At 46.8% G+C, this 27,782-nt stretch overlaps 1 protein-coding gene across 1 annotated transcript in view; it reads right to left on the bottom strand.

Moving 5' to 3' along the window:
* The window catches only part of PDE8B (phosphodiesterase 8B), a gene marked incomplete at its 5' end in the record, with an annotated part of 176,056 nt that overhangs the window by 19,804 nt on the left and 128,470 nt on the right, over nucleotides 1–27,782 (bottom strand). Inside the window, 2 exons of the mRNA XM_081090250.1 lie at nucleotides 2,108–2,185; nucleotides 6,102–6,144. Of these exons, the coding sequence (XP_080946376.1) occupies nucleotides 2,108–2,185; nucleotides 6,102–6,144 (121 nt within the window). The remainder of the gene's footprint in view (nucleotides 1–2,107; nucleotides 2,186–6,101; nucleotides 6,145–27,782) is intronic.

The following is a 27,782-nucleotide window of genomic DNA, read 5'->3' as shown; positions in this document are numbered from 1 at the left end:
AGTGCAGCGAAGAAGCCCATCCTGAACTAGTGGCCTGGCTCTCAAAGGACTACCGTCCCCCATAAAGCAATGAATTCATCCATCTCTTAATCCTGAAAGGGTAACAGCTTGGCCACTACTTGGAAAGGATGGTCTGGCCTGGAACTTTGGTGGCAGGAAGGCCTATGAGTCCCAGCCCACAAATGGAATTTTAGAGAAGGTTGATGGGATCTGGACCCCACCCCAAGAGCTGCATGATCCCACAGGACTCACTTCCCTGTAAGTCACCAAAGCCCATCTTGGGCAGTTCCATCACTTTCAGTCCTTAGCCACTGGCCATGTAACTGGGTAACTGCAGTGTGGGAGGGGAGGCACGGCCCAGGGTTTGGTGTGTAAATGGAAAGGCAAGTGAGGGGGGAGAGAATGAGCGCCTTCAGTATGAATTAGGCACTCCACACCTCTGAGCTTTAGGTTCTTAATACCCAGAACCCTGGTGGTTCTAGCTCTAATCTGCAGAAACTTACATTTTAAAATATTTACTTTTTTGAATAGGTAATTCTTACATGTGGTTCAAAATTCAAAAGGTAGAAGCTTTACTTTAAAAGCACTGTTCTCATTTTCCTACCACTCCTCTGAGAGACAGAATCTGTATGTGATAGCTGGGATCACCTAATCTAGCCAATAACCAACAGAGCAGCCTGCGGCTCAGCCCCCTGTGGTCCTCTCTGCGGCCAGAGCAGCCACACTGCACACTCCGCAGCCTCCACTCCCACGCTCTGTAGAGACAATCACAGCTCAAACCCTACTGAAAACTGAGCTATCTAGTTGAAATTCCTTCATTCATTACCCTTCCCATCTACAATGGTGTATATCTACACCCTCAGTCCGTCTGAAAATACTTCAGTCCACCTCCTTACATTCTTGGCCCCAACCCCTTGCATGCCCTGTGATGTATCCTGTGATGTATTCTCTCTGAGTTACCCATCTCATCTCTAGTTCTAGTCCAGCCACTTCCCTCAGACTCAGCTTTCCCACTGTGACCTGAAGAACTGAAAAATCCCTCACTTGCCTTTTCATTTACCCCCTTAAGTTACCACCCCACTTCTCTCCCTCCTGTCACTCACCGTCCCCTCCTCATACCTCTAGAACGTGTCCTCATTTGCTAAATAAACACGAACTGAATGAGAGTTCTCAGCTCATGAACTCTCTGATCTCTGCAGCACTCACACTGCTAGCATCTCCTTTCTTCCACTTTCCTCTGCTCTTGGTTCACGTGACACTGGGTCCATACGGTTCACTCCCAGCTCCCCTGTTCTCTGCACTGGCCCTATTTCCCTCGTCTCCCTCTCACGGAGGGTGTACTTTCAAGCCTTGAACTCAGGTCTTCTGTGTTGTTGTTGTGCGCGCACACACACCTTAGGAATGTTCCTCTGTTCATGGCTCTTCGTCTGTCCCCTCTAGGGCTCCCCAATCCATGTCTCTAGCCCTGAGTAGAAGTCTTGCATTTTAGCTTCTTTGGCATTTCCACTAAAATAAAACTTATCTTCTCCTCAACCCCCACCTAGCCATACATGGAGACTTTGTTTCTGTATATATTACTTCTATCTTCTCAGGCACAGAGGAATTACATGTCAGAACCATCTTTGACTTTCCCATCCGCCTGCAAATCCAATGAATTAATTAGGCCTGACTGAACTAAAAAAGTATTTTGCTAAATTCTGTCTCAGTTTATCTGGGACAGTTTATTAAGGGACAGTAAGGGTGTATAACAGGTACACTGAAAACTGGGTTTGCAGTAGAGTTGGGAAGCCAAGATTCTGGTCCCCTCTCTGCCACTAGCACCCACGTGTGACCCAGCCACAGAAACTGCGCTGCTCTGGTGGTTATGGTCCAGCACACCTTAGGCCATCAAGGATCAAGCACCGAGTCATTTCAAAGAAAAGATAAAGACTGTAAAAAGAAAAAAATGATTAAAAGGCCTAAAAAGTCTACTGCCTATGGTGAAGAAGCCAGTTTTGCTGACTTTCTATTCCTTGGGGTTTGTTTATATGCTGAGGAATTCTTTTATATATTCTTCTGTCACTTTCTATGTTTTAAAAAGGTCAAGAAAATCTGAAAAACTTCTTACCATCACTGCCTCGAGATGATATCGATTTCACATCAACGGACTCCCTCCTCCTGCTCTTGTATCTGAATGAATGAGACTCTAAGGATTCCAGATGAGTAAGGGGAGTGGTTAGTTACCAGCTTATTCACAGGTGAAGTCTGGACACATTTCCCTGTCATTCTCCAAAGAAAATCAAGGTCACTTCTTAAGTACTATAAAATACTTTTAAGAAATAGGAAACCATTTTCTCTTCATATTTTCACCACACACAGAATTTTCCACCATATTAGTAGTAGAACGATGCCTGTCCTTGTGGCATCACATTACGTCATGGAAATGGGCTCGTGATCAATGGTTCTTTTTTCCCCACTAATAACTCTTCTTTAAAATAAACATTAAAACTTAGGGGAAGTTTTGGGGAGTTCATTCTGATCTGAAGTACAAATACACTTAACTGGATAGGGAAGGTTCTTATTATATTTGAGGAAATAAATACTAGTGAAATCAACAGAGTTGATTTTTCTTGGGAAACTAAGTTAGACCAATTGTAAGCCTTTTTTCCTGAAAAGTTGAGCTTCTGGATCAGTGGTTCTCAACCTTCTGGCCCTTTAAATACAGTTCCTCATGTTGTGACCCAACCATAAAATCATTTTCGTTGCTACTTCCTAACTGTAATGTTGCTACTGTTATGAATTGTAATGTAAATATCTGATATGCAAGATGGTCTTAGGCGGCCCCTGTGAAAGGGTCGTTCGACCGCCAAAGGGGTCGCGACCCACAGGTTGAGAACCGCTGCTCTAGATTGTCTTCTATGTTCTTCTAAGGATGTGATTTCATCAAGTGATGCAAACTGCCAATCCCAGGAAGGAAGAGAAGAAAAAGAAGTTTTATAGTTCAACACTTTGCAAAAACTAAACTCTCACTTTTGTCCCATTTTCGGGGAGGGGGGTGTGGGGCAGGGAATGTGTTGTTCCATTACTGCAAGATCTAAGGCAGCAGTGCATGGCAGCAGTGAGGACCGGGGATAAAAACACCAGGGCTGCAGAGGTGGCTGCAGAAACATGCATGGTCAAGGTGTATGCTTCCAGTGGGGACCACGCATGAGCAAGGAGAGAAACTTTAACAGACCTCCACTGCGCTGAGACGGGAGGCAGACATGCAGCTTTCGGCATTTCTCAGACCCAATAAATGACATTTCAAGAGAGAGAAAAAGAAATTATTTTTTTTTTTAAAGAACTGTCTAGTGGCACAGAGAGAGAGAGAGAGAGAGCGAGAGCGAGAGAGAGAGAGAGAGAGAGGTGTAAGAGAGTATAGTAGTTCAGAGGACCAGTTCCAGAGCCAAACTGGCAAAATTCAAGTCCCCATTATCCAACCAGTAGCTGTGTAACCCTGGGGGTGTTCCTCCCGTGTCCCGATCTGTGTAGTGAGGACAGTTACGGCATCTCGTTCATAGGCTGCTGTAAACAAGCTAATCCACGACGGCACTTGGGGCAGTGCCCGCGAAGTGTTAGTGCATGCTGACTATTATTCCCCTGTCCGCTTGCACACACCCCTTCTTAGGCACACACGGGCCATGTTATAACGCTGTTCTCCTACTGGCTGTTTTCACGTAATAAGATGCCTTAGACACTTTTCTAGATCACCTTTTTAACCATTTACTTTAGTGTCCTAAAAAATCTGATTTGACTAAAAATGGTTAAATCAGTAACTAAACCTGAATTATATTTTTACAGCATGTAGTGAAAAGCAGAATATTATAAAATTAATCTGCACACCATAGCCTTAAATGATCTAACATAAAACATTTACTATCCCTTTGCCTATTTTTGTCTTCCAGACTCTGCCTTAATTTTTCTAGCCTTCAATATGAGTTTCGGTATTTCTTTATAAAGACAACTATAGGTGGTGGCATTTTAAATAATACTATTAAAATCATATGGCGTCTTTCGAACCCTCAGAGACTAACTGATCACTTGCAAGACATTCGTTTTTGGCCTATTCAGGGACTTATTAATCATATACATTCCTAACATTTGTTTTTAATTACATTGAACTTAGTGAAGATTTAAGATTAAATGCAAGATTAAAGAGCATAAGAATTCCTCAAAATGTAGTTTCTAAATAAAAGTAAAGTAGGAGGTTAGTTTCACAGCTATTGGCCCAGGTTGCCTTGTTGAATCCTAAATCATTTATCAGAAATTATTCAAAGATAGATAATGCTTATTCTTCCTAATTTTATCTCAGCTAAAATTAAGAGCAATTATAGCAATAGAAATTTGAAGTTTGAGAAATTATCCTTTAGTATTGGCCATTTAAACACAAGAATTTGGTATTCATTCTCTCAACAGATACTTGTGGAATGAATTTCAAAAACAGAAAAAAGAAGAATAAAGAACTTTTAGATAGCTGTACTCAATGGCAAAAGAGATACAGTATCACCAATTTTAAAAATAGCTACCATGTACTGAGCACCTACTGTGCATCAGAGATAGTGCTTTAATATTTTAATATTTACTTTAATATTTATTACTAAATATTTATAGACACATCTTATATGGTCTTGCAACAATTCTAAAAGCTACACAGTACAATTCCCATTTTACTGACAAGGAAATTTAACTTGGAAAGATTGTTTAGGTAGCTCAAGGTCAAAGAGCTAATAAATGGGAGAACCCATGCTTTTTAAGATGGGATGGGATGGTTTAATGTTTTGTGAGTACTTACTGAGTGTCTACTATGTGCAAGGCAATCCTGGGCACTGCAAAGGATATGAGAATGCTTGTAACAGATTTTGGCACCCAGAAGCCCTTAAGTGAGTTAAAATAATACTCTTGCTGTAAGTGTTAGAAGGAATAAACTAAAACATCTGAGAGAGAAGAGCTGAGAAAGAGAAGGGAAAGGTATGGGTGGGGAGAAGGATGCTAAGTAGTTAAACACCAGGCACTGATAGATGTAATGTACATTTTTCCCCTCTAATCCTCATAACAACCAGATGAACACTGTTAATTCACTTTACAAATAAAGAAACCAAAGTTCAGGAAGAGCACATGAAGTCTTCCTGAGGAGGCTAAAGTGTGGTCCACCCTGGAACCAAAGAGAGGGACCCAACAACAGCCCAGGGCCTGACGTGATGGGTTAGTGGCTGGGAAGCCGCTAACGCAGTGGTTCTCAACCTTCCTAATGCTGCGGCCCTTTAATACAGTTCCTCATGTGGTGACCCCCAATCATAAAATTATTTTCGTTGCTACTTCATAACTGTAATTTTGCTACTGCTATGAATTGTAATGTAAATATCTGATATGCAGGATGTATTTTCATTGTTACAAATGGAACATAATTAAAGCATAGTGATTAATCACAAAACAATATGTAATTATATATGTGTTTTCCGATGGTCTTAGGCGACCCCTGTGAAAGGGTCGTTCGACCCCCAAAGGGGTGGCGACCCACAGGTGAGAACAGCTGCGCTAACGGGAGAGAATGTGTGCAAGAATAAGAATTTTAAATCTTTGGTAGTAGACGCACTTTTCCCTCTAGTCAGAGAATTCCAGGCCTTTCAAATGTAAAAGTCATCATTTTATAGCTGATGAAACCAAGGTCAAGTAGGCAGAGTCTTGCCCAAGTTATGAGGCGAAGGAATAGGGAGCTGAGCTGGTGGGCAGGGCTCCTGACCCCCAGGCCAGGGCCCATCCATGTTCTAACTGTACAGCCACTGACGCTGCTAAGCAAGGGAGGACTGCGATGGTGTGACAACAGCGCACCCCCTGGACTTTTGGGCCACTCTCCCACTCTAGTTCTATCTGTATGATGGTCTCTCGCCAGCAAAAGAAAACCAGGAAGGGGTGGCAGTGGGTAGAAAAGGTTGCCATGAATGGATATTCAAAAAACTCCCAGGGATTCTGCTTCTGTTCTGGCTTTGCAGCCCTCTGATAGCTTGAGCAAGTCAGAGTACGTTTCAGACTTGACCCCACACATGCTGCCTGGGTGTAAAAGAGTGAAACTGAAGTATTCTCACCTGTCTGAGAATTGTCTCCTGAATCTCGATGAATCTTGTGAATCTAAAGTTGTTCGAAAGTTTGGTAAATAAAACAAGAGAAAGAGATTTAAAATACAGCATGAGCTATATTTCCAGCCAAATAATTTCATTAAAAAGCTCTGAAGACTTCAAGAGAGCAAGAAGTTGCACAGATAACATGAACAGATGCAAGCTGTGCACCAAGTAGTACTATTACAAATGCTGTTACATCCAGACACTCAGGGGATGCTGAGCCCAGAGCAGGGGAGGCTCGGAGCACACACTTCCTAAGCAGGACCCCTGACCCGCCAGAAAGCTCTTCTCATCCTGACAGTCTGCAGAAATGCAGAAAGAAAAAAAGCCAGAGCAAAAATGTAAGACTTTCATAAGGCTAATATATAGCCTGCTTGTGATATACACTTACTATAAAATTTTCTGTAAAATAAAAATACCAATGTAAGCCTAGGACTTCCAAAAACCTTCCTAGAAAGCTCTTCAAGTGCTTGGTTACAGGCAGGATCAATTTACAAATGTTTCATCACAAGGAGAGCTGAACTTTAGATGCAGTTTAGCACCTGGTTCTTCCTCATTATCAAATTTTTCTGTGCTGGTGGTTTTGTGCTAATGCTCAATCAGTGTCATATGATGGATGAAGTAATCAGCACAGGAAAGAATACATTTGCTTTCTTTGGGGTTCTGCATTTCGTGTGTTTATAACTGAGACTCTGTTACTGGGGCACATTAAGCTCTATCACTTATAATCAAGCTGCTTTCCTGCTGAATCCATCTATTGCTAGTAGCTCAGACCAGCTAACACCTGTAGCCACTAATGAACAGAGTATGTTAACTCGGGAAAAAAAGACAGGTGCGTGTGTAGGGCTGTCTAGGAAGGACGATTAGGGTGGTTTAACAATACCAACCGTCAGAGCCTGTGTGTCACATACAGGTAAAATGTCCCAGCTGGATGGAACCGTGGAAAAATAATCATGGGAAACTGAAGTGTTAAGATAGGGGGTTTCTATGAATTATTCTGCACATCCCATTCCACATAATCACCGAAACAACTGCATGGCCAGCCTGTGTGAGATCTTAATGTGACTAAGGGCTGTGACTCATTTATTCCCTAATTACAGGACCATTTTATTTCTTCTGTGAATAGCCGCTCTGTTTTTCCTTTACAGATAGAAACCATTTGCTACAAAGCTATTGAGTGCAGTGTGACTTTTTGATCTATACCAAATGAATACAACTTTTGCCTTGCAAATTGTTTATCAGCTGTAGTTCAGAAGCAAGTGATCTTTAAACACTTAGCTTTTCTCTCTGAATCACAGTACATCTCTCCTTTAGAAACAAAGTCCCATGGCTCCCCAGATTACACACAAAAAAACCATCTCCTGTACTTCATTGGCCCCCATAGGCCAACTGACTGCACTGTGGGGCTCCGGGGAGTCACCGTGGGCTTTATGTTCTGCCCAGATGGAAACAGAGGAAGCCCAAGGTCCAGTATGCACACCCCAACCCTGCCTTTGGGATGAAAATGAACCTTGTCCCCCACACCCGAGGGGTGGGGATGAGAGTAGAGGAAAAAGCGGAGGGAAGAGGAGAGATACCAGGTCCATCTGTGGAGGAGGCTCTGGTTTTCCTGTGCTTAGGATTCTGCATTTGGCACTTTCGAAGCTGAACACAGCACTCACGCCAACCCCATCACCCCCCCGAATTGGCTCATCTGCCACTGACCGGCTCTCTAGAAACACTCCTCCATAGCCCAGCCGCCCAACGTTCACTGGTGGCTGTCTCAGCATTGGCAGCCCAGGACCCCACGGCATGACTCACTCTGATCCCTTAGCAAGAGCACACCCAGCAGGGCGGCGTTTTTACTGAAGCTTCCTAAGGAAGGTTATTTATACATCTCCTATATACATCCCCTTTACAGCTAACGATTCATTTAGACGAAAACATTCTTTTAGAATTAAAGTTCTTTTTCTTGGAGGTCTAAACCCATGAGTCATTTACAGCTTGGTGTGAATGATTCTGATACAGGAGGCAGTCAGACAGCCAGGAGCAGAGCAGGAGCGATGGGCCGGGTTCTGACACAGGAGGCAGTCAGACAGCCAGGAGCAGAGAAGGAGTGATGGGCCGGGTTCTGATATAGGAGGCAGACAGACAGCCAGGAGCAGAGAAGGAGGGATGGGCCGGGTTCTGACACAGGAGGCAGTCAGACAGCCAGGAGCAGAGAAGGAGGGATGGGCCGGGTTCTGACACAGGAGGCAGTCAGACAGCCAGGAGCAGAGAAGGAACGATGGGCCGGGTTCTGACACAGTAGGCAGTTAGACAGCCAGGAGCAGAGAAGGAACGATGGGCCGGGTTCTGACACAGGAGGCAGTCAGACAGCCAGGAGCAGAGAAGGAGGGATGGGCTGGGTTCTGATATAGGAGGCAGACAGACAGCCAGGAGCAGAGAAGGAGGGATGGGCCGGGTTCTGACACAGGAGGCAGTCAGACAGCCAGGAGCAGAGAAGGAACGATGGGCCGGGTTCTGACACAGGAGGCAGTTAGACAGCCAGGAGCAGAGAAGGAACGATGGGCCGGGTTCTGACACAGTAGGCAGTCAGACAGCCAGAAGCAGAGCAGGAGCGATGGGCTGGGTTCTGATATAGGAGGCAGTCAGACAGCCAGGAGCAGAGAAGGAGGGATGGGCTGGGTTCTGATATAGGAGGCAGACAGACAGCCAGGAGCAGAGAAGGAGTGATGGGCCGGGTTCTGATATAGGAGGCAGACAGACAGCCAGGAGCAGAGAAGGAGGGATGGGCGGGTTCTGACACAGGAGGCAGTCAGACAGCCAGGAGCAGAGCAGGAGCGATGGGCTGGGTTCTGATATAGGAGGCAGTCAGACAGCCAGGAGCAGAGAAGGAACGATAGGCCGGGTCAGAAGGTCACCCAGGTGGAAAGCCTAGCAATGGGCAAAGCTGGGAATGCAAACATCGTAGGGTGGGACTTTCCTCCCCTAGCATATCTTTGATCATGTGGTTTAGACCCCCTGACCTTTCATGTCACTGGTCATGCAGTTCGGACCCTCCCCTGAACTTCCCTCCCCTGGCCTGTGGCCAGTCCTGTGGGAGGCCCTCAGAGGAGGAACAAGGGCCAGAGAAGAGCCTCCCAGGACTCCCTGGCGGGACCACTCCCTTAAGGATGAAGCCCTCGGGAAAATGAGGTTCTGACCCACATCAAATGATCTTAGAAACAAGGCCTCGGGTCTGTGGGCCACAGAGAGAGGTTAGGTTAAACTAGGGATAACATCTAGGCCTGTTTCAGAAAAGCAACAAACCAGAGGAAGCTGGTCCATCTGGCTGTCATCAGGACCAGCTGCACTGACTAATGACCTCCTGCCCTGGTGCCCACCAACTGGTGGAGACCACGCCCTGAAAGGACATCCGGAAAGCTGATGAATATTCTTTGGGCATCCTCCCCTGCGATCTCCCCTAAAATCCCACATTTAGGAAGCAGATGAACCCCTTACAATGAAGGACCCAGCATTCGCGCTGGCTGCTCAAAGCACATCTGCACCTTTCCCCCCCGTTCTCCCTCAAGGGGAGCACCTTCTTCTCTCTCCCAAGTTCCAAGGGCCCTTCTTTTGCCTCTGCAACTTGCTCCCTGAGTCCCCGCAGCCCAGCTGGCCCACTTTTTCTAGGGTTCACTTCTACCTCCCTCTGTGACTTTCTAAGTAAGCTTCTGCTTGTATCTGAGTCTTGGCTCTGAATCCTTCCTTAGCCAAAACTCAAGGACCAAGGTCAGCATCTGGTGCTGTTTGCCACGAACAATTCCACTGAAATTATTTCCCTGTAATTCTCAGTCAAGCTCACCGAGGACACAGGGGAGGAGCGGTTTTGTAGCTGGCATTCCTGAGGGGCAGCCTGGGGCACCGCGTGGGCCTGAGGACTGTGGGCAGAAAGACAGAGGCCATCTCTGAGAGGACTGCCCTGTGCAGCGGCCTCACATTCCCAACCTCCCGGTACAGCACTCACGGGAGGGGAGGGTCATCCCTCCTCTGACAGAGAGGGAAACTCAGGTTTTGAGAGAGGGAGGGACTTGCCTGAGCCGCACAGCGAGCATGCGCAGAGCCCAATTTCAAACCCAGCTTCCTCCAGCTCTAAAACCCGTTCCTCTCTCTGCAGTGAGGCCGAAGGTAAGTCCCAGGCCACGCTTGTGAAACTGGGGTGTGAGGACAATATCCCCTGGGTCAGTGCAGGGCATCTGTTTGAAATATTTTTTTGTTTTCAAATTTTGGGGAAGGTCTGAATCTCTGCTATCAATAGGTTTTGTTACCTGAATTCTAACGCATAGCAAAACCATCAGAATTCAATGCCCCCATGTCAGCCAGTCTCTGGAGTGCAGTGTTTTTGTTATTTTTCCTGAAGCGTAGAATATCCCACGTATGGTAATAGCTGGGGACCTTTAATACTGGGAACTTTGGTAATAGAGGGAAGTTCTGCAATTTGAACGCTATCGCCCTTGGCCTATGCCGCCCTCAAAGCAAGTCCTTAGAAGCTTCCAGCTTGTTTTTGGAAAGGAAATTCATAGCTTTACACCTTTAACTACTTACAATACCGCAGGTTCCTACAAGTGTTGCTATCCTTGTGCTGCATGCTTTGTTTATAAACACCTGACTATGCTTGGCTCTAAAAAGCACTTCAAATTCTGTGCGCGCGCGCGCCTGCGTGCGACCTCAGGGCCGTCTGACTGCTTTCTTCTTAGCGAATAATCATTTAAACTTTGTATTTTCTCTACACATCTACCAGAATGTCTAAAACTGAAGGGAAAGTTTGTCAAGGACGTGAAACAACTGGAGGGAGAATGAAGTGCTACAACCATTATGAAAAAAGGTCTGGCAGTTTCTTACAAAGTTAAACATAGACCTACCCTATGACCCAACTCCTCGGTACTCAGGTCCACTCCCGAGAATTTACCCAAGATAAACAAAAGCATGTGCTCACAAAACACTTTTCTGCTAATGTTCCAAGGAGCCCCAAACTGGAAAGAGCCCAGAAGTCCATCAACAAGAGAGAGAAACTGGTAGATTGATGCAATGGAATCCCATTCAGCAACAAAAGGGAAAAATTACTGATACATGCAATGGGGATGACTCAAAACATGACAATGATGAACAGAAGAAATAAAATTAAAACAGACTCATAGACACACAGAGAGAGCAGGTGGCTGCCAGAGGGGAGGGTGTTTGTGGGTGGGGATGAAAGACATGGGGATGAAGGGAGTAAGAAGTAAGGGTGGTAGTTACACAACAGTCATGGGGACGTATGTAAAGCATAGGGAATATAGTCAATAATGTTGTGATAATTATGTATGGTGCCAGTTGGGATACTGGAAATATTGAGCGAACACTATGTAAAGTATATGACTGTCGAACCACAGAGGGTACACCTGAAACCAATACAAAATAAAATTGAAAGAAAAAAAACCCCCAAAACACTACGATGAGTGAACGAAGCCAAACACGATAGAGTAGACACTGTATAAAGCTCCAGTACAGGCAAAACTACTGTATGGTTCAACGACTCAGGACGGTGTTGCCTGTGAGGGCGAGTGGAGGCAGGGAGAACTGGGACCTTTTGGGATGCTAAAGTTTAATATCTTACGGGGTCTGATTACAGAGGTATACACATTTGTCAAAATTCAAGGAATGCTATACTTAAAATTTGTACATTTCACTGTACATAACTTTTACCTAAAAAAGGAAAGAACCCAAAAAACAACTATTAAACTCTAGTTAATAATATGCATGCTAAAATACCAAAGAATAAAATGTCCTGATGTTTGCAACCTAGTTTGAAATCTATCAGAGAATAAGATGGACTGATGGATGAATTAAGGGACAGATAGATGGACAGATATGATAGAGCAAAATATATCATAGAACCAAGGTAGAAGGTACATACATATTGACTTTCACTTCTAACTCTTCTCTACGTGGGAAACATTTAAAAAACATTGGGAAAATTACATTACATGTTCAACAGAATATGAATTGATGGCTAAAAACTGAAAGTCTGAAATATAATTTCAAAATCTTTGAAAGTAAACAAGATGAAAGGAACTGAGAACAGCCTGAGTTGTGCATGTAAATGGCAGGTTATGGTCCCTGGGACTCCTGGGCCTGCGCATAAAGATGATGTTCCACTTCAAACCATGACCAGCTAATTGGGCAGCAGCTGACAATCAGAGAAGTAGAAAACCTGCCTAGGTAACTACTTAATACATTGACTTTAATAATTTTATTGATTGAGCTTATGGCCCTAACCCTGATCTCTCCTAAGGGAGAAAAACTCCAAAAATAACAATATGAAAACATCCCTCTTAATGTATGTCAAAATCAATCCTTTTTAAGTGAAAAAATCATGAGACTTTTAGCAATTAAATGAGTCAAAGCCAGGATCAATACAATAATAAGCAAGCAAGTAAATACTAGATATTCCTTTCACATGCATTTCAGAATCACCTTGGGAATGTGAATAGCATTTAGTAGAAATGTCTGCTTTTATCATAACTGAATGACAAAGTGATAAGAGGTAGCTTATCAGTCACAGTTAAAATCACCAGATACCCTGGTATGTGAGCCTGGGGGCATTCTTGATGCTTCCTTTTCTCTCATCCCCACGTCCAAGTCCATCATCAATTCCTGTAAAAGTCCTTTCTAAATACATCTGGGATCCCCACTTCACATCTCTCCACTGCCAGAATGCAGGCTGCCATCAGCTCATCCGAACTCAGCAGTGCCCCCAATCCAATCCACTCTCAATTCTTTTTTTTGTTTGTTTTGTTAATCCTCACCCTAGGATATTTTTCCATTGATTTTTAAAGAGATTAGAAGGGAAGGGAAGGGAAGGGAAGGGACAGGGAGAGATAGAGAGAAACATTGATGTGAGATAGACATATCGATTGGTTGCCTCCTGCATGCAACCTTATCAAGGCCGGGGAACCTGTAACCAAGGTACATGCCCTGGACCAGAATCAAATCTGGGACCCTTTAGTCCATGGACTAACGCTCTATCCACTGAGCCAAACCAGCTAGGGCTGCCAATTCTTGATTATACAGAAGAGTTCTGGCTTTGATGGAAGAAAATTCTGATGAAAATTTTCTAACTCAGGCTTTATGTTGTTTGGTAGTTTTGTGTCTTCCTCACCCTCCAATATTATGAAAAGGAATAAAAACTTGGTTTAGATGAAGAAAAATACTATTCTCTTAAATAATCAGCGTAGCTTACAAAATGGATTTATTAAGCAATCTTTTTTCTTAAGATGGAACATTCTTGATCAACAACTTCATGACAGAAATGAATGCTTTCATGTATGTGACCTGACTTCAGGGATGAGGTGGCATTTGAAGGCTGGATGAGAGAGCGAGCCATGGAAACGAGTCCCTGAAGACCCTCCCTTCATTTACATGTAATGAAATGACAGTGTGAGGCGTATAATGCAGAATTTCTTTCACCATCTTTCTTTATTGGAAATACTTTGATGAGTATTTCCTCAGATGGCAAAAGTATCTGATGCATAAATCAAAGATCTTTCCTGTCTACTCTGTTATCAAAAACCACTTGAAAATACACTACTCAAAACCCCAGCCAAGCAGCAAACACACCCTCCTGTTTCCCAAACGGGAACACAACACCGCCTACAACATTCAGGCTCCCCGTCCTCAGCCACTGCTTTCCTCAGCTCCCCAGGCCACGGGCAGCCCGGTGCCCATGGAAGCCATCCCGACATTGGGTGTCAGGTCTCTCCACTGCAGCTAATTTCATGAGCCTAGAAGACTCACTGCAACACCAACTCTCCCCTTTTACCTGGATGATAATTTAAAATGTTACTCATATCAAAGCAACACACGTTAGTTTGACATAAATAAAAATGCACCTGAATTTTTAAGACTACACAAGATTAAAAAGAAAAATCCCAAGCTGTTTTCAGTACTTTGCTCTAAATAAGTGTAGTTATAGTTCCTCCACTATTAGATATTTTTTCCTTTTTAAAAAAATTTTAATTGAAATTATACGAGCAACGTTGGTTAATAAAATTTACAGGTTTCAAGTGTTAGATATTTTCTTGGAAACACTTCAGCCTCCTCTCCTGTGTGTGCAACACCAGATCCAGCGCGTCCAGAGACCACGGTGTCCCTTGGTCAAGACGCCTCCCACTCAGTGCTGGGCCCACTGGCCTCCATCTGCATGTGGGGGAGCTGTACAGGGGCCCCTCAGTGTGCAGGCCCAGGTAACGTCCTGTGTCCTTATCTCATGGGAGAACACTTCAGGCAAGCTACCATTCAGGTGTAAATGTTTTTTTTCCCCTGGTCCAGTTTCTCTTTTAATGGCTTTCACATGCCTAAATATAAGCACCACTTGGCTTCAGACCTGCAAATACTGAGTTTTGTAATATGGAAATAGGAGAGTGGTTCTCAGACTTCAGCAAGAATTAGAATCACCTGAAGGGTTTGTTAAACAGGCCACTGGGCCCCACCCCCAGGGTTTCTGATTTGCCAGGACTTGGCGGCTCATCGTCCCGAGGTGAGGCCAGGCTGCAGCAGGTGAGGCCTCGCTACCCAGACTGCCCTGCCAGTTAATACCGGCTCTCAGGCACACCCCAGACCCACTGAGTCAGAATCGAGCATCTAATCTCCAGGTAATATGACTACAGCTTACAGTTTGAGAAGTCCTGATTCAAGTGCAAAATCATCAATTGCCAACAGATCGTTTGCTGGCTCCACTGCTGGTTGGGTAAACCTGGGACACACGAGTTTCACGGAGTCTCAGGTTCCCTGTGGGTAAATGGGGACCAATACCTACTCGTTCGGATTCAAGAGGATCAAGTGGAATAACGTCTGCAGAACGCCCAGGCCAGGGGCCCCCGCGCTCGCTCCTCTTACCAGGGGAAGACCCGGGGGGCTGGTGAAACCAGTGCTGGGGCCGCCCTTCAGTTCCGACAGGGTGGGTCTGGGCCAGGGCTGAGTCTGTGTTTCCAACAAGCTCCCGTGAGCCCGGGGCTGCCGTCCAGCGGCCTGGCCTTGAGCACCAACGCCTGGCCCCTGTGGGTGCCCAGATCATGCTGGTTCCCTTGGCTTTCTTTCTCTTTCACAGGAGTTCCTGTTTGTGGGGAATTGGATTTAGTGGTGTTTATACTACTTGCCACACCAGGACTGATTTTAGTTTCCGGAATCTTCCTTTGAAGCAGACATCCCGCATATTGGGGGGGGGGGGGGAGCTCTGTGAGCGCTTCCCACAGCAGCAGTGCATTTGAGTCTCACTTTTATGCTGTTACTCCTCTAGCGTGTGTCCCCTCGCTGCTCTGTGGCAGAGAAGCACATAAATAGCTTCAGAACGAAATTTCATTTTCCTTAAAGTTTGTTCTTGAAGACCTGACAATGACTGAGAGCACTTTTGCTCAACATTGTCTGTGTAAACTCATGCGCCTGCTGGATTTTGTCAAGGGGACGAGGGGATTGCAAGGATCTAACACTTTCCTGTTACACTAGCACGCAACAGAGACTCATTAAACCACCTAATGACACCAGGGCTGCACAAGACAGAAGCCATCAGCAGGGCTCCCCTTAACAAATCAGGGCCCTTGGAAGCTGCAGAGGCAGGGACACCACAAAGGAAAAATTGACAATAATGAGAGGACAGGGGTGTACCCGGGTTCTGAAAATGCTATTCAGTAGAACCCATGTTTACATTTCGTGAACTATCACCCCCAAGAAAGGGAGGGCATCTCTAAACGGTTCCTCATCTTCTAACTCAACTAAAAAATATTTCCTGGGCCTGTGAGACAAAGACGGTTAGAGCTAGAATAGATCCTGCTCTCAGGGGATTTACTGTCTAACGGGACAAAGGACAAGGCCGTCGCAATGAGTGTGTTGAGAGGAACCCTGTGTGAGGCAATGCTCCAGGCACAGGGACGTGACAGAGAATGAGAGAAAGACTCGCAGGAAGCTGGCTCAGAGGTGCCAGAAAGAGCACTTCTCAAAGGGTGGGGTGCCAAGGGTTAAAGGTCAGCTTGGGGCATTCCAAACCTCAACACTAAGAGACCTTGAATATATTCACATCATTTGCCTTTCAACGTCATACCAAGCCTTTTGAGCCCATCAAAGAGAAAGCCTCAGATGGGCCTGGTGTGTCTTTACCACCATTTCTTTCCAAAGAGAGGGGCTCAGCCCTAACCAGTTTGGCTCAGTGGATAGAGCATCGGCCTGCGGACTCAAGGGTCCCGGGTTCGATTCCTGTCAAGGGCAGGTACCTTGGTTGCGGGCACATCCCCAGTTAGGGGGTGTGCAGGAGGCAGCTGATCGATGTTTCTCTCTCATCGATGTTTCTGACTCTCTATCCCTCTCCCTTCTTCTCTGTAAAAAATCAATAAAATATATTTTTTAAAAAAGAGAGGGGCTCAGTCTCAGAGCCTTCAGCCAACAGCAGTGGCTGCCTAGAATTTTATAAAATTGTGTATTTTTTCCTATTATATCTATATTTATTGTTACCTTCCATTATGGCTAGTATTCCATTTTATGGTAGTGATTACTGTGGTGATATAAAGTTTTAAAACTGACTGCTTCTAAAGAAAAATATTAAGTATGAGCAGGTCAGGGAGTGCCTGAACATGGGGGACTGAAGTGGGGGGAGAGCCCTACGTGATGTGTCACCCTCAGCCCCCAGATGCCGGCTGCGAGGAAAGGCATCGGGCTGATGGAGGGTGCGGCTTCGTGGGAGGCTGGGAAGCACGGTGGAGCTTTTGAAAGTGGACATTAAACATTCCAGTTAAGACACAGTGACTGTCAGAACTCAGAAAGAAAATCAAAACCCAACTGCATGCTGCCCTTGAGAAACGTACCTTAATTAGACATACAGATTGCAAGCAAATGGGTAGAAAAAGATACATCACACAAACAAATACACCTTGGAAGGTTGGAGTGGCTATATTAATATTAAATAAAACAGATCATAAGGCAGAGTATCACCTGATATAAAGAGAGCTTTCCATAATGATAGGAAAGGGTCAACTCATCGTAATAATCATGAATGTATACAGTGGGGCCTTGACTTACGAGTGTCCCGACTAACGAGTTTTTCGAGATACAAGCCGTCTCTTGGCCGATTTTTTGCTTTGAGTTGCGAGCTAAAATTCGGGTTACAAGCCAGCTTCAGATACCCCACCGCTAGTTGGCACAGCGAATGTCACAGAGAACGCCACAACATCAGCCCAGCATCACATGTCTCACTCGTTCACAACTGATTTGACATACGAGTAATTTGAGTTACGAGCTCCGTTACGGAACGAATTAAACTCGTAAGTCAAGGCTCCACTGTATTACTTAGCAGCAGAGCTCACCACACGTGAAACAAAACTGATGGAATTAAAGGGAGAAATAGACAAGCCCACAATCACTCTGAGGATCCTACCACTGCCGTTTCAGCATTTAGTAAAACTAGAAAAAAAAGTAGTAAAAACAGAAGATATGAAGAATGCAATCAACCTCCATGACCTCCTCGGCATTTTAAACACTACTCACAACAGCAACATACACACTCATTTCAAATGAACTTGAACTGTTGCTCCGACAGACTTTAATCTGGCCACAAGGTAAGTCTCAATAAATTTAAATGGGTTCAAATCATACAAAGTATGTTGTCTGACCACATGGAGTTAAATTAGAAACCAGTAAGAGAAAAACGGGCAAGTTGATTCTAAAATTCATATAAAAATAAAAGAACTAGAATAGCCAAAACATATTTAAAAAGAAAAAAGTTTGAGGATTTAAGCACCTGATTTCAGGACTTATAAAGCTACAGTAATTACAACAGCACTGCGACACACAAGCAGGTCCGTAAAACAGGACACTGAGTCCAGCAATAGGACCGCACGTATATGGTCAGTTGTTTTTTGGACGAAGGCAAAAAGCCAATTCAGTGGAGGAAGGACAGTCTTTCCTTAGAAGCTGGGACAACTGGCTATCCAAATTATCCCCACGCCCAAAAAGCCTTTCAATCCACACCTCGCTCCGTATACAAAAACTAACTCAGAATGAATATGGACCTAAATGTAAGAGGTGAAACTATAGATCCTATGGAAGAAAACATGGAGCACGTTTTTGTGATCTTGGATTATCAAAGATTTCTTAGACGCAACATCCAAGGAATAAGCGGCATAACACTGATAAAATGGACTTCATATAACTGTTGCACTTTGGGAGACACTGTTAAGAGAATGAAGTGACAAGCCACAGACTGGGAGAAAATATCTGCACATAAAAGACTTCTCCAGAATATATAAAGAACCGTCAAAATTCAAAATTAAGGAAACACACAAACAACTGAGTGAACTATTTGAACACACAGCTCACCAAAGAAGATATGCATATAGCAAATAAATACATGAAAAGATGCTCAACATTGTTAGTCATTGGGAAAACAAAAATTAAGACCACAAAGAAATACTGTTGTATAATTATGAGAGTGTTTAAAATTTACAAACTGACCACTCTAGGTGATGGCAAAGATGTGTACAACTTGAACTCTTACATTACCAGTGGGAAGGTAAAATGATTATTAAAAAACAAACAAAAATAAACAAACAAAAAACTTTGGGCCCTAGCCGGTTTGGCTCAGTTGAATAAGTGTCATCCCGAGGACTGAAGGGTCCCAGGTTCGATTCTGATCAAGTCGACACTCTATCCACTGAGCCAAACCAGCTAGGGCCCAAGGAATACTTTTTTTATTGATTTTATTGGGGTGACATTGGTCAATAAAATTTTATAGTTTTCAGGTGTACATTCTACGATACATCACCTGTATATTATATTGTGTATTCATCACCCAAAGTCAAGTCTCTTCCATCACCATTTATCACACCTTTACCTTCTTCTCCTTACCACACAACCTCCTTTCCCTCTGGTGATGTCTTACTGACTTTGAGACTTACTATAAAGCAATTGAGAAAGTACACAACCAGTGTATGGGTTGACAGATTTCTCAATGCTACAGAACACAGTCCAGCACAGACCGATATCATATAGTCTTCTGACTTCTGGCAAAAGTGCCAAAGTAAACCAATGAGGAAACGAACGTCTTTTTGACAAATGATGTTTGAATAAGTGGACATCCATATGGAAAAGTCTGGTCCCATCTCACACCATAAAAATGAATTTGAGATGGATTACAAAACAAAATGTACAAGATGAGACCACAAAGTCTTTAGAGGAAAATAAAATATCCTTATCACCCAGGAATAGGCAGAGTTGCCCTAAGCAGGTCACAGACAGTAATAACCATAAAATATTAAGAAATTAAATTTTATCAAGTTAAAAACTTCAGTTCATTAGAAACACTATTAAGAAAATAAAAAGACACAGAGCACAAGGAAATATTAGCAAACATGTACCTGACAATAGATTGATGTGTAAGATATATAAAAACATTTACAACTCAAAAATCCAGCCCAATTAAAAATGGTACAGTATTTGAATAGAAATTTACAAAAAAATGATATACAAAAGGACAGTAATACATGGAAAAGCGCACAGCACATCATTAGGGAAGTGCAAATTAAAACTACACTCCTAACAGAACGGCTGAAATTGCCAAGAGCGGCACCACCACCTGTTGGCCAGGGTGTGCGGTAAGGAGCCTCTTGTCATTGTTCCTGGGAATGTCAAATGGTACAAGTAGTTGGGGAAAGGGATTGGCAGTTTCTTCTAAACAAACCTATGACTTAGCAACACCCCTAAGTATTTTCCCAAGTATATATGCACCAAAAGGCTTGTACAAGAATGTTGACAGCAGCTATATCCACAATAGCCCAAGACTGTAACCAATCCAGGTGTTGACCAATAAGAGAATGGGTACACGACCAGCGATATGTCCATGCGATAAAATTCTACTCGGCACTAAGGAGTACCAGATGGACAGAGCCCCACACATGGATAAGACCCAAAAACACTACACTGGCCGTGAGAAGCCCTTCAAAATCAGTACATACTGAGTAACTGTATTTAGATGAAGCTCTGAACTGGAAAAACTCATCTAAGGTGGAAAAGCCATCTCAGGGGTTACTTCTGCGGATTAAGGGACAGAGGTCGACTGGGAAGAAGAGTGAGGACCTTTTCTGGAGCCGTAGTGAGGCTCCACGCCTTCTTGGAGGTTGGGTGGCACAGGCGTGCGCATTGGTCAAAGCTCATGCAAAGGTACACGTACAATATGCACATTTCTTTACATGTTAATTCTGTATAAAATATAAGCCAATATAAAACTCCACTCTGATATGCATGCTAAACTATCTGGGGAAGAGAACGGACACATGAAATTTATTTTGAAAAGATGTCCTAATGGCTGCACAGAGGAATGTATATTTGGAGAGACATGTGGAGTGAAAAGACAGTGGAATGTTGAAGGTAGACTCTAGGTCAGTGATGGCGAACCTATGACACGCGTGTCAGAGGTGACACGCGAACTCATTTTTTTGTTTGATTTTTCTTTGTTAAATGGCATTTAAATATATAAAATAAATATCAAAAATATAAATCTTTGTTTTACTATGGTTGCAAATATCAAAAGATTTCTATATGTGACACGGCACCAGAGTTAAGTTAGGGTTTTTCAAAATGCTGACACGCCGAGCTCAGAAGGTTCGCCATCACTGCTCTATGCGGTGGGCACTGGGTGTTTGCTATAAGTCTTTTCGACTTTGCCTGGGTGCTCGACAATGTCCACAGTAACATGTTGGAGAGATAGTTGCTTGGAATGTGAAGTGGGAATGAGCCCTCGGTGTCTTTTTCAAGATGTGCGCTCCCCGCCCCCCCCCCCCCCCCCCCCCGCCGTCTATAAAAGCGGCCGAGTGTGCTCTCTGCTCGGGTGGCGCTCCAGGAAGACAGCATTTGTTCACAGGCACTGCAGGGAGGAGCTGGGCAGTGGTTGTGGTGTTTGATGCTAAACGTGGGCGTTTACTAGCTGAGTAAGGGCTATCGGCTTCTTCGTCTGTTGAAGAAGGGAAATACTACCTTATGGGCTTGATGTGATGATTGACTGATCGGATGCCTTCAAAACAGCCCAGAGCCTGTCACAGAACACTCACTCCATGAGCCATAAACACTGCTGTACTAGGCTCCGTCGTTTTCAGACACACTGCGTCACTTTGGAATCATCTCCGCATATCTAAGCAGACAGCAGACAGGTCCCTCAGCCGGGCCTGCCCCCTTCTCCTCGGTCCTTCTGTTCAGCAGAGCCCCCCTCAGTGCCCACGATACCCCTCCCTGCCGCTGCCGGGTCCCTGGAGGTCAGGAAGGTGTGGCCAGGGCCCTGCCGCTCATCTGGAGTCATTCTTTGCTCTCTTTTTGGTCTCACCCTGAAATACCTCATTTGGCAAAAAATCTGGAAACTTCTGTGGTTAAAATGCCTTACCATCTCTTCTTTTCACCAGCCTTTGAGATGGGGTCTACCCCATGCCTCTGCTCTTCTTCGCTTTCATGTCTGCGTATCCCATACTTGGCGGATAAGACTAGCCGGGCTCAGAGGGTGACCTACTCCTTCCGGCAGCTCGCCCAGGACTGTTACCTGTCCAGCGATTAACTCGTAAGATGGAGCAGGCAACGGAAGTGTGAGTAAGGCCAGAAGCCCCCTTCGGTCTGAACGTCAGTCACCCGCCTGGCACTGCGAACGGCACAGGAAGGAGGAGTGAGGCGGAGAAGGGGCTGAGGCTGCCCGGGGGACAGGGGAGTGGGACCATCTGGACCAGCTGGGCCGTGTGACGCAGCCAGGGCTGCAGCAGGGCCCCCCAGGCCACGGTAGAAGGGGACACGCAGCAGGCGAAACTGGCTCCTAAATCCACCTCTGAATCTATTTCTGGGACTTGGGAGCCAGGACTCAGAAGGATGCCACGCATCTGAGCCTTCCAGGGGGCTCCGGGGGAGCAGGTGGCATGTCACAGGGGAGCCGGGACTTCGAGCCACCGGGACAGAACTCATAAGCAACAGGGAGCCAGTGGGAGCTTTTAAGGTGGAAACAAACGACCCGAGTGGCGTCTCAGGACAACGCACGGCGGTGGGTGCGGGGTGAGCGGGCGGCGGACTGGGCGAGGAGCAGCGGCTCTCACTCGGTGATTTGGAGAAAGGGAATGTTCTCTGGAGGAGGAAGAGAGATGGATCTGAAAGACCGTCAGGAAATCGCACCGTCTTTTCTAAATGCCGTCGAAATGGGATGCCAGAGGCCCAGGTAAGGTCTACGCCTGAGAAACCCTATCCTCCCGGGAGGAGTGTCAGTCACAAAGGCCGTCCAGCCTCACTGCCCAGCCCAGGAGTTGGGGCAACGATCACAGGCCAGCGGGACGGCCAGGGGAGCCGATTCACAAATGAGGACAGTGCGGCTGTTCCTGCAAAGACATGGGCCCCGGGGCTGTGGCTCCGTGCAGTTAGAACCTCAGCAAACGCAAAGCTCCCCGGGCTGCCACGTATTTCAGAACAAAAGGTCAGGGCACCGTCCCCAAGCCTCTCCGGAAAGCGCGCTTCGGGCCAAAGGTGATCAAACACAAGAGGGGGCAGCGTCTGCAGGGCCCACCCCTCGGGCCGGCACCTGCTCCGCTCCCACCAGTGAACCCCGGACAGGCTGCCGCCGAGAGTCAATCCGAGCGCTGCTCCCCTTCCCGGCGGCTGCATGAGGAGGAAACCCATCTGAACAAAATGAGACACGTTTTCTTCCTTTCCTTCCTCCCTTCCCCTTTTCTGGAGAGACGCTGTTTTGTGTTTTCTTGGGAACCTAATTCTAACAGCCTCCTTTCTCTGTAAGTTTACAAACAGCAGTCAGCACCGTCTAAACTGTTTTAAAATGACTTTTCCTTGCTTATCCCCCTGCTCCAATGGAAGCTGACGCCCAGGAGGCCCTGAGGGGCGTGGCCCCTTTGGTCACCATCAGCACCTGCCGCTGGGGGGCCTGCCTCCCGGCCCGGCATCACCCACAGCCCAGCTTCCTGACCGGAGCCCGCACCCAGGCCCTGGCCAGACCCCAGGGAGCTGCCAGTCACTGCCAAAGGCTCACACCCTGAAACCCCCAATCGTTTTGATTAGATATTTTAAAGACGCTACAGTTGTTGTTTTTTTAGAGTAGCGTTTCCCTCCCCCTCCCCAGTATTTATGTTCTTCTTTTTAAAAATAATTCTTCGTGATTCAAAGTATTACATGTGTCCCCCGTTTTCCCCTACTGACCCCCTCCAGCCCATCTCCCCCGCTATAGTCTGTGTCCATGGGTTCTGCATATAAGCATCCAAGGTTTTTGGTTGATCACTTCTCACCCTCCCCCATCTTCCCTCTGAGATTCTGCACTCTTTCCCATGCTTCCATGTCTCTGGATCCACTCCGTCCATCAGTTTATTTTGTAACTTAGATTCCACATGAGTGTGATCATGTGACACTTGTCTTTCTCTGACTGGCTCATTTCACTTAGCATAACAGGCTCCAGGTCCCTCCATGCTGTCTCAAAGGGTAAGAGATTCTTCTTTTTCACTGCTGCATAGTACTCCATGGTGTAACTGTGCCAAGATGCTACAGTTTTAATGCCACTTACTAATCCAGAAAACCACTCTGGAGCCACTGCTCAAACACTCCCTCTGAGTGTCAGCTGACTTATCAAAAGACAAGGCCACACGCACAGGAGCCGGCACCTCAAGGGCCTGCCCGTCATCATTAAGTTGCTGCAGACCCTCCACTCCCCTGGATGCCGGGATCCCCCAAGATCAGGCCGGAGGTTCTCAGGCCCAGAGGAGAGCCACTGGCCACGGTGAGAAGTATGACCTGCCTGCTACCTTCTCTGAGCAGATAGCTCACCAGCCAGAGCCTGGCCGATCCCCACAGCTCACCATCCCCAGAGAGGCGGCTCCTGGGGCTCAGGCGGCCCCCAGAGCTGTCGCCGGGCTGCTGTGGGGAGCACTGTCCCTCGCCACCGCTGTGCTACCCAGGGATACGCCAGATGTCACCTCTTCCGCAGCACACCGTGCTTCTGTGGCAGAAGGGGGCAGCCCGTGTGTGGCCCCCCCGGGAGCCCACAGGGACGGGGAGCAAGGCTTGGTGTTTCTGCCCGGTAGAGCCACAAGAACAATTTATCGAAAATGATTTTTTAAAAATAGATGCTTTCATGGCCTAAGGGGTGCTGGGTGAATTTTTCAAAATTAAATGGAAACGGAAAACAAAACAAATCCCATCCACACCATTACTTCCCCTACCATATCTCACATCCATGAAACATTAATGTGAAAAAGATGGAAAAAAATACCGTTTGCTGAGACAGAAAACAGTGCCTGGGATGTAGACGTGGAATTAATTTGTTGCTGTGTCCCAAATCTCACTGTAATCAGGAAGCAACGTGCCTTAACCAGGACCTGCAGAGAGGGCGCCTGTGCCGGACAGTCCCAGGGAGGGACACGGGGCAGAGCACCCCCACCACGCGGGGAGCCGCTCCAGGCCAGGTGCCTGTGACGAAGGCAGGGCCATCCTAGGCCAGCGGGGGACGTGCTCTGACCAGCCCGCCTCCTGCCAGGGCCTGTCCTAGGAGCCCCTCGCGCCCACTCGCTGGGACTCAGTGTCCACGTGGGCTCAGAGCCCCGTAGTCCTACACGGCCTGGGGGCAAGCACACAGGGCCACTCCTGCTGCCTGAACCCCACAGCTGCTGGCACCCTAAACGCAAACATGCTGTGTGTGCCCTCTGTGGGCCAGGGCCCAGGAGGGAGATACAAAGGCGAAGCCCTGGTGCCCCTAGGGGTTCTGCCCTGGCCAGGCTCACCCTGATGCGTGATACATGGCCACCTCTGTGCTCCTGCCCTTCCGTGCTTCTTTGGTCAAACCACACTCCTGTCTCCTGGTAAAATGTCCAGCAGGAAACTTCGCCAGACTAACCTAACCGATCGTCCCAGGCCCAAACCTCTCACAGGCTTCCCTCTGCAGCCTGGCGGTTCTCGACCTTGACCTTGACCTTGGCAGCACATTGGAGTCCCCTGGGGAGCTTTTAGAAAACCGCATGCCCAGCCTCTACCCCAGGTCCAGTCCACCAGAGCCCTGGGGCCCAGGCACCACTGCATTTAACTGCGGTGATGCCAGTGTGGCTGAGAGCCACCGCCTCAGCCTTTCCCCACGTTCTCCCTTCAGCACAAGTGTTCCGGGTGCTGCTGCTCCCCAGCGCAGGTGCCCGTAGCCGAGCAGTTGTAGTCCCAGGGATTACAACGTGCTTGTTATGAAACTGCCTTCCCCTGGGTTAACTCCAAGGTCCATGCCCTGCCACTGGGCACTTGCATAGCTTTAACAGTTCTGCTGACCCGACACCTTCTCACAAACCTCTCCTAGACCCAAAGCCGCCCGAGAGCAGCGGCACCTGGGGCGCCCCACCTCTGGTTCCTGCGACAAGCACATGTCAGCGAGTGGCACCAGCCGGGACCCAGCGCTCTGCTGCCTCCCTCCGCCCCAGGCACCGCCCCACCGGCCCCATCAGCCATCGTCTGACTGAGACAATAAGAACTGAGTGTCGCTTAACCCCCCTCACACTGTGACTCTGGGTGGAGGGACTGACGGCCATGAAGAAGCTGAGCAAATGCGTGTTTTTCTTCAGGCCCCTGGAGTGAGGCTCTGGCATCTGACCAGAAACTCGGCTTCAGCAAACCAGGGCGAGATGCCCACTGCCAGTCGGATTTCCCCGAATGGAGCAGAGCTGCTTTAATGACGAACACTCCAAATTCTTCCTCCCCCTCGCCTCTTCTGGCAACGGCACTGCAGGATCCACACTCGCTGGAATTTTGTTCTTAGAAATTACTTAAACGAGGCACCAGAAGCTTAAATACAGTCCTCAGAGATGAACACTGCTCTGAGGACAGTTGAAACAAAAGACCCTTCAGGCAATGTAGCTGCTGTCCCGACAGGTGGGTTTTAAAGTCTGATTCTCTGCACCCACAACATGACGGAAAGGCGACTGTGCGATGCTGCAGCCGGAACAGGCAGCATATGTTACTGCAGGCCTGGCGAGCGCCCGGTCCCATGACCTTCACGAGCAGCGGGTGTGGGGTCCGCGGCGCTAGCCTTCCCGAGAGGCCCCACGCTCTTCTGCAGACAGTTCGCCACCTCATCCTCTCAGCATTCTCGTGGACCCCGAATGCCCCGCCGCACCTTCCTCTCCTGGTGCATCAAATGCACGCATTAACTCGATTTCATCTGCAGACGGAGGTTGGACTGGGGCGGGGAATGCACGGTATGATTTCCTTCAGTCCCAACGCCCACCAGGATGGTTCTGGACCCGGGAGCACTGAGAGGGGTACGGACTGCCAGAGGAAGTGAGGCGGGGCAGGTGGCAGCTGCGAGTCTGAGCTCCAACGTCATCGCCAGCTCAATCCATCCCACGCGACACCACGTCAAGGGACCCTGCCAAGCCTGACCGTTCCTGCCTCTCCTGCCACCTCTGGTTATGCTCTCACTTCTGTATGGCGTTCTTCTCCCTGCAGGAAAGTTCCATCGCGCCCCAGTCCACCCTTCCGTGAAGCTGTTCCCCAGCTTCCCAAGTTAGGGTAGCCTCTCTCTCACGTGGCTGATCAGAGAATGAAAGTCTATTCCTTTGTAACCATATTGCTAACTCCTTTAGGGTCTGAATCCTGGTTCTACCACACAGGTTTCTTGGCCACTCCAAGCCTCGCTTTCCTCATTTGTAAAGTGGGGATTGCAGTATCTACCTCATGCAGTGTGGTGAGGGTTACAGGAGTAAATGTATGAAAAGCACTTGCAAAGGAAGGAATACAAAGTATTCAACACACAGTACAACTTATTATGATTATTAAAACCTAAGGTCCTTGACAAGCTGCCTTGATCGGATATTCACTGGGGGAGTTCAGTGGCGCCCGTGGGTGACGGGATGCAGGGCACTGGGGCATGAGGCGCCCATGTGGGCGGGGTCCAGTGCACGAAGTGCTAAATGCACTCGGGAGGTGAGAGGAGAGGGTGCTCTGGGGAAAGTCACAGAGGAGCATGTGACCTGTGTCAGGTGAGCAAGATTCCCCAGGAGGCAGGAAGAGCAGGCTGCACCGAGGGGGCAGAGGCTAAAACGCCCAGAGGCATGGAAGAGCCTGATGTGTTTAGGGGACTGTGGTGAGCGTGGTGTGGCCAAGGCAAGTGTGAGTGAACGCGGTGGAGCAGGCAGAGGCCGGAGCGCAGAGCACTGTGTGTGCTCCTGAAAAATGCCTGACTGCTGTTTTTTAGATGATGGGCCACTGGGGAGGCCTTTAAAATGAGGACTAAATGGTTCGCAGATAAAGTTTCAAAAACTGGCTTGCTGAAAAAAATAGGTAACTATACTGAAGTTTATTATAAATGTTACTGATAAAAACTAGGGCACTGGGGTTTTGTAAATACAATTTTACCTAGTTCTGTAAAGATAATTTTATTATAACACAGCCTTGCCCATTCATTTACACATCACCTATGGCTGCTCTCCTGCTACAATGGCTGGGCCAAAAATATTTACTATCTAGCCCTTTAAGAAAAAAAAAAAAGAGGCCAACTTGATCTAAAGGGTGCACAGCACACAATTTCTAAGTAATACTAAAATATCAAATACTCTTTATCAAAAATTCTTTATAGCCAATTGATTTTCACAAAATGCCTTTGTTGACTTT

This window comes from Myotis nattereri (assembly GCF_964212035.1).
Source record: "Myotis nattereri genome assembly, chromosome: 4".
Lineage (NCBI taxonomy): Eukaryota > Metazoa > Chordata > Mammalia > Chiroptera > Vespertilionidae > Myotis > Myotis nattereri.
This window is presented reverse-complemented; position numbering and strand designations above follow the sequence as displayed.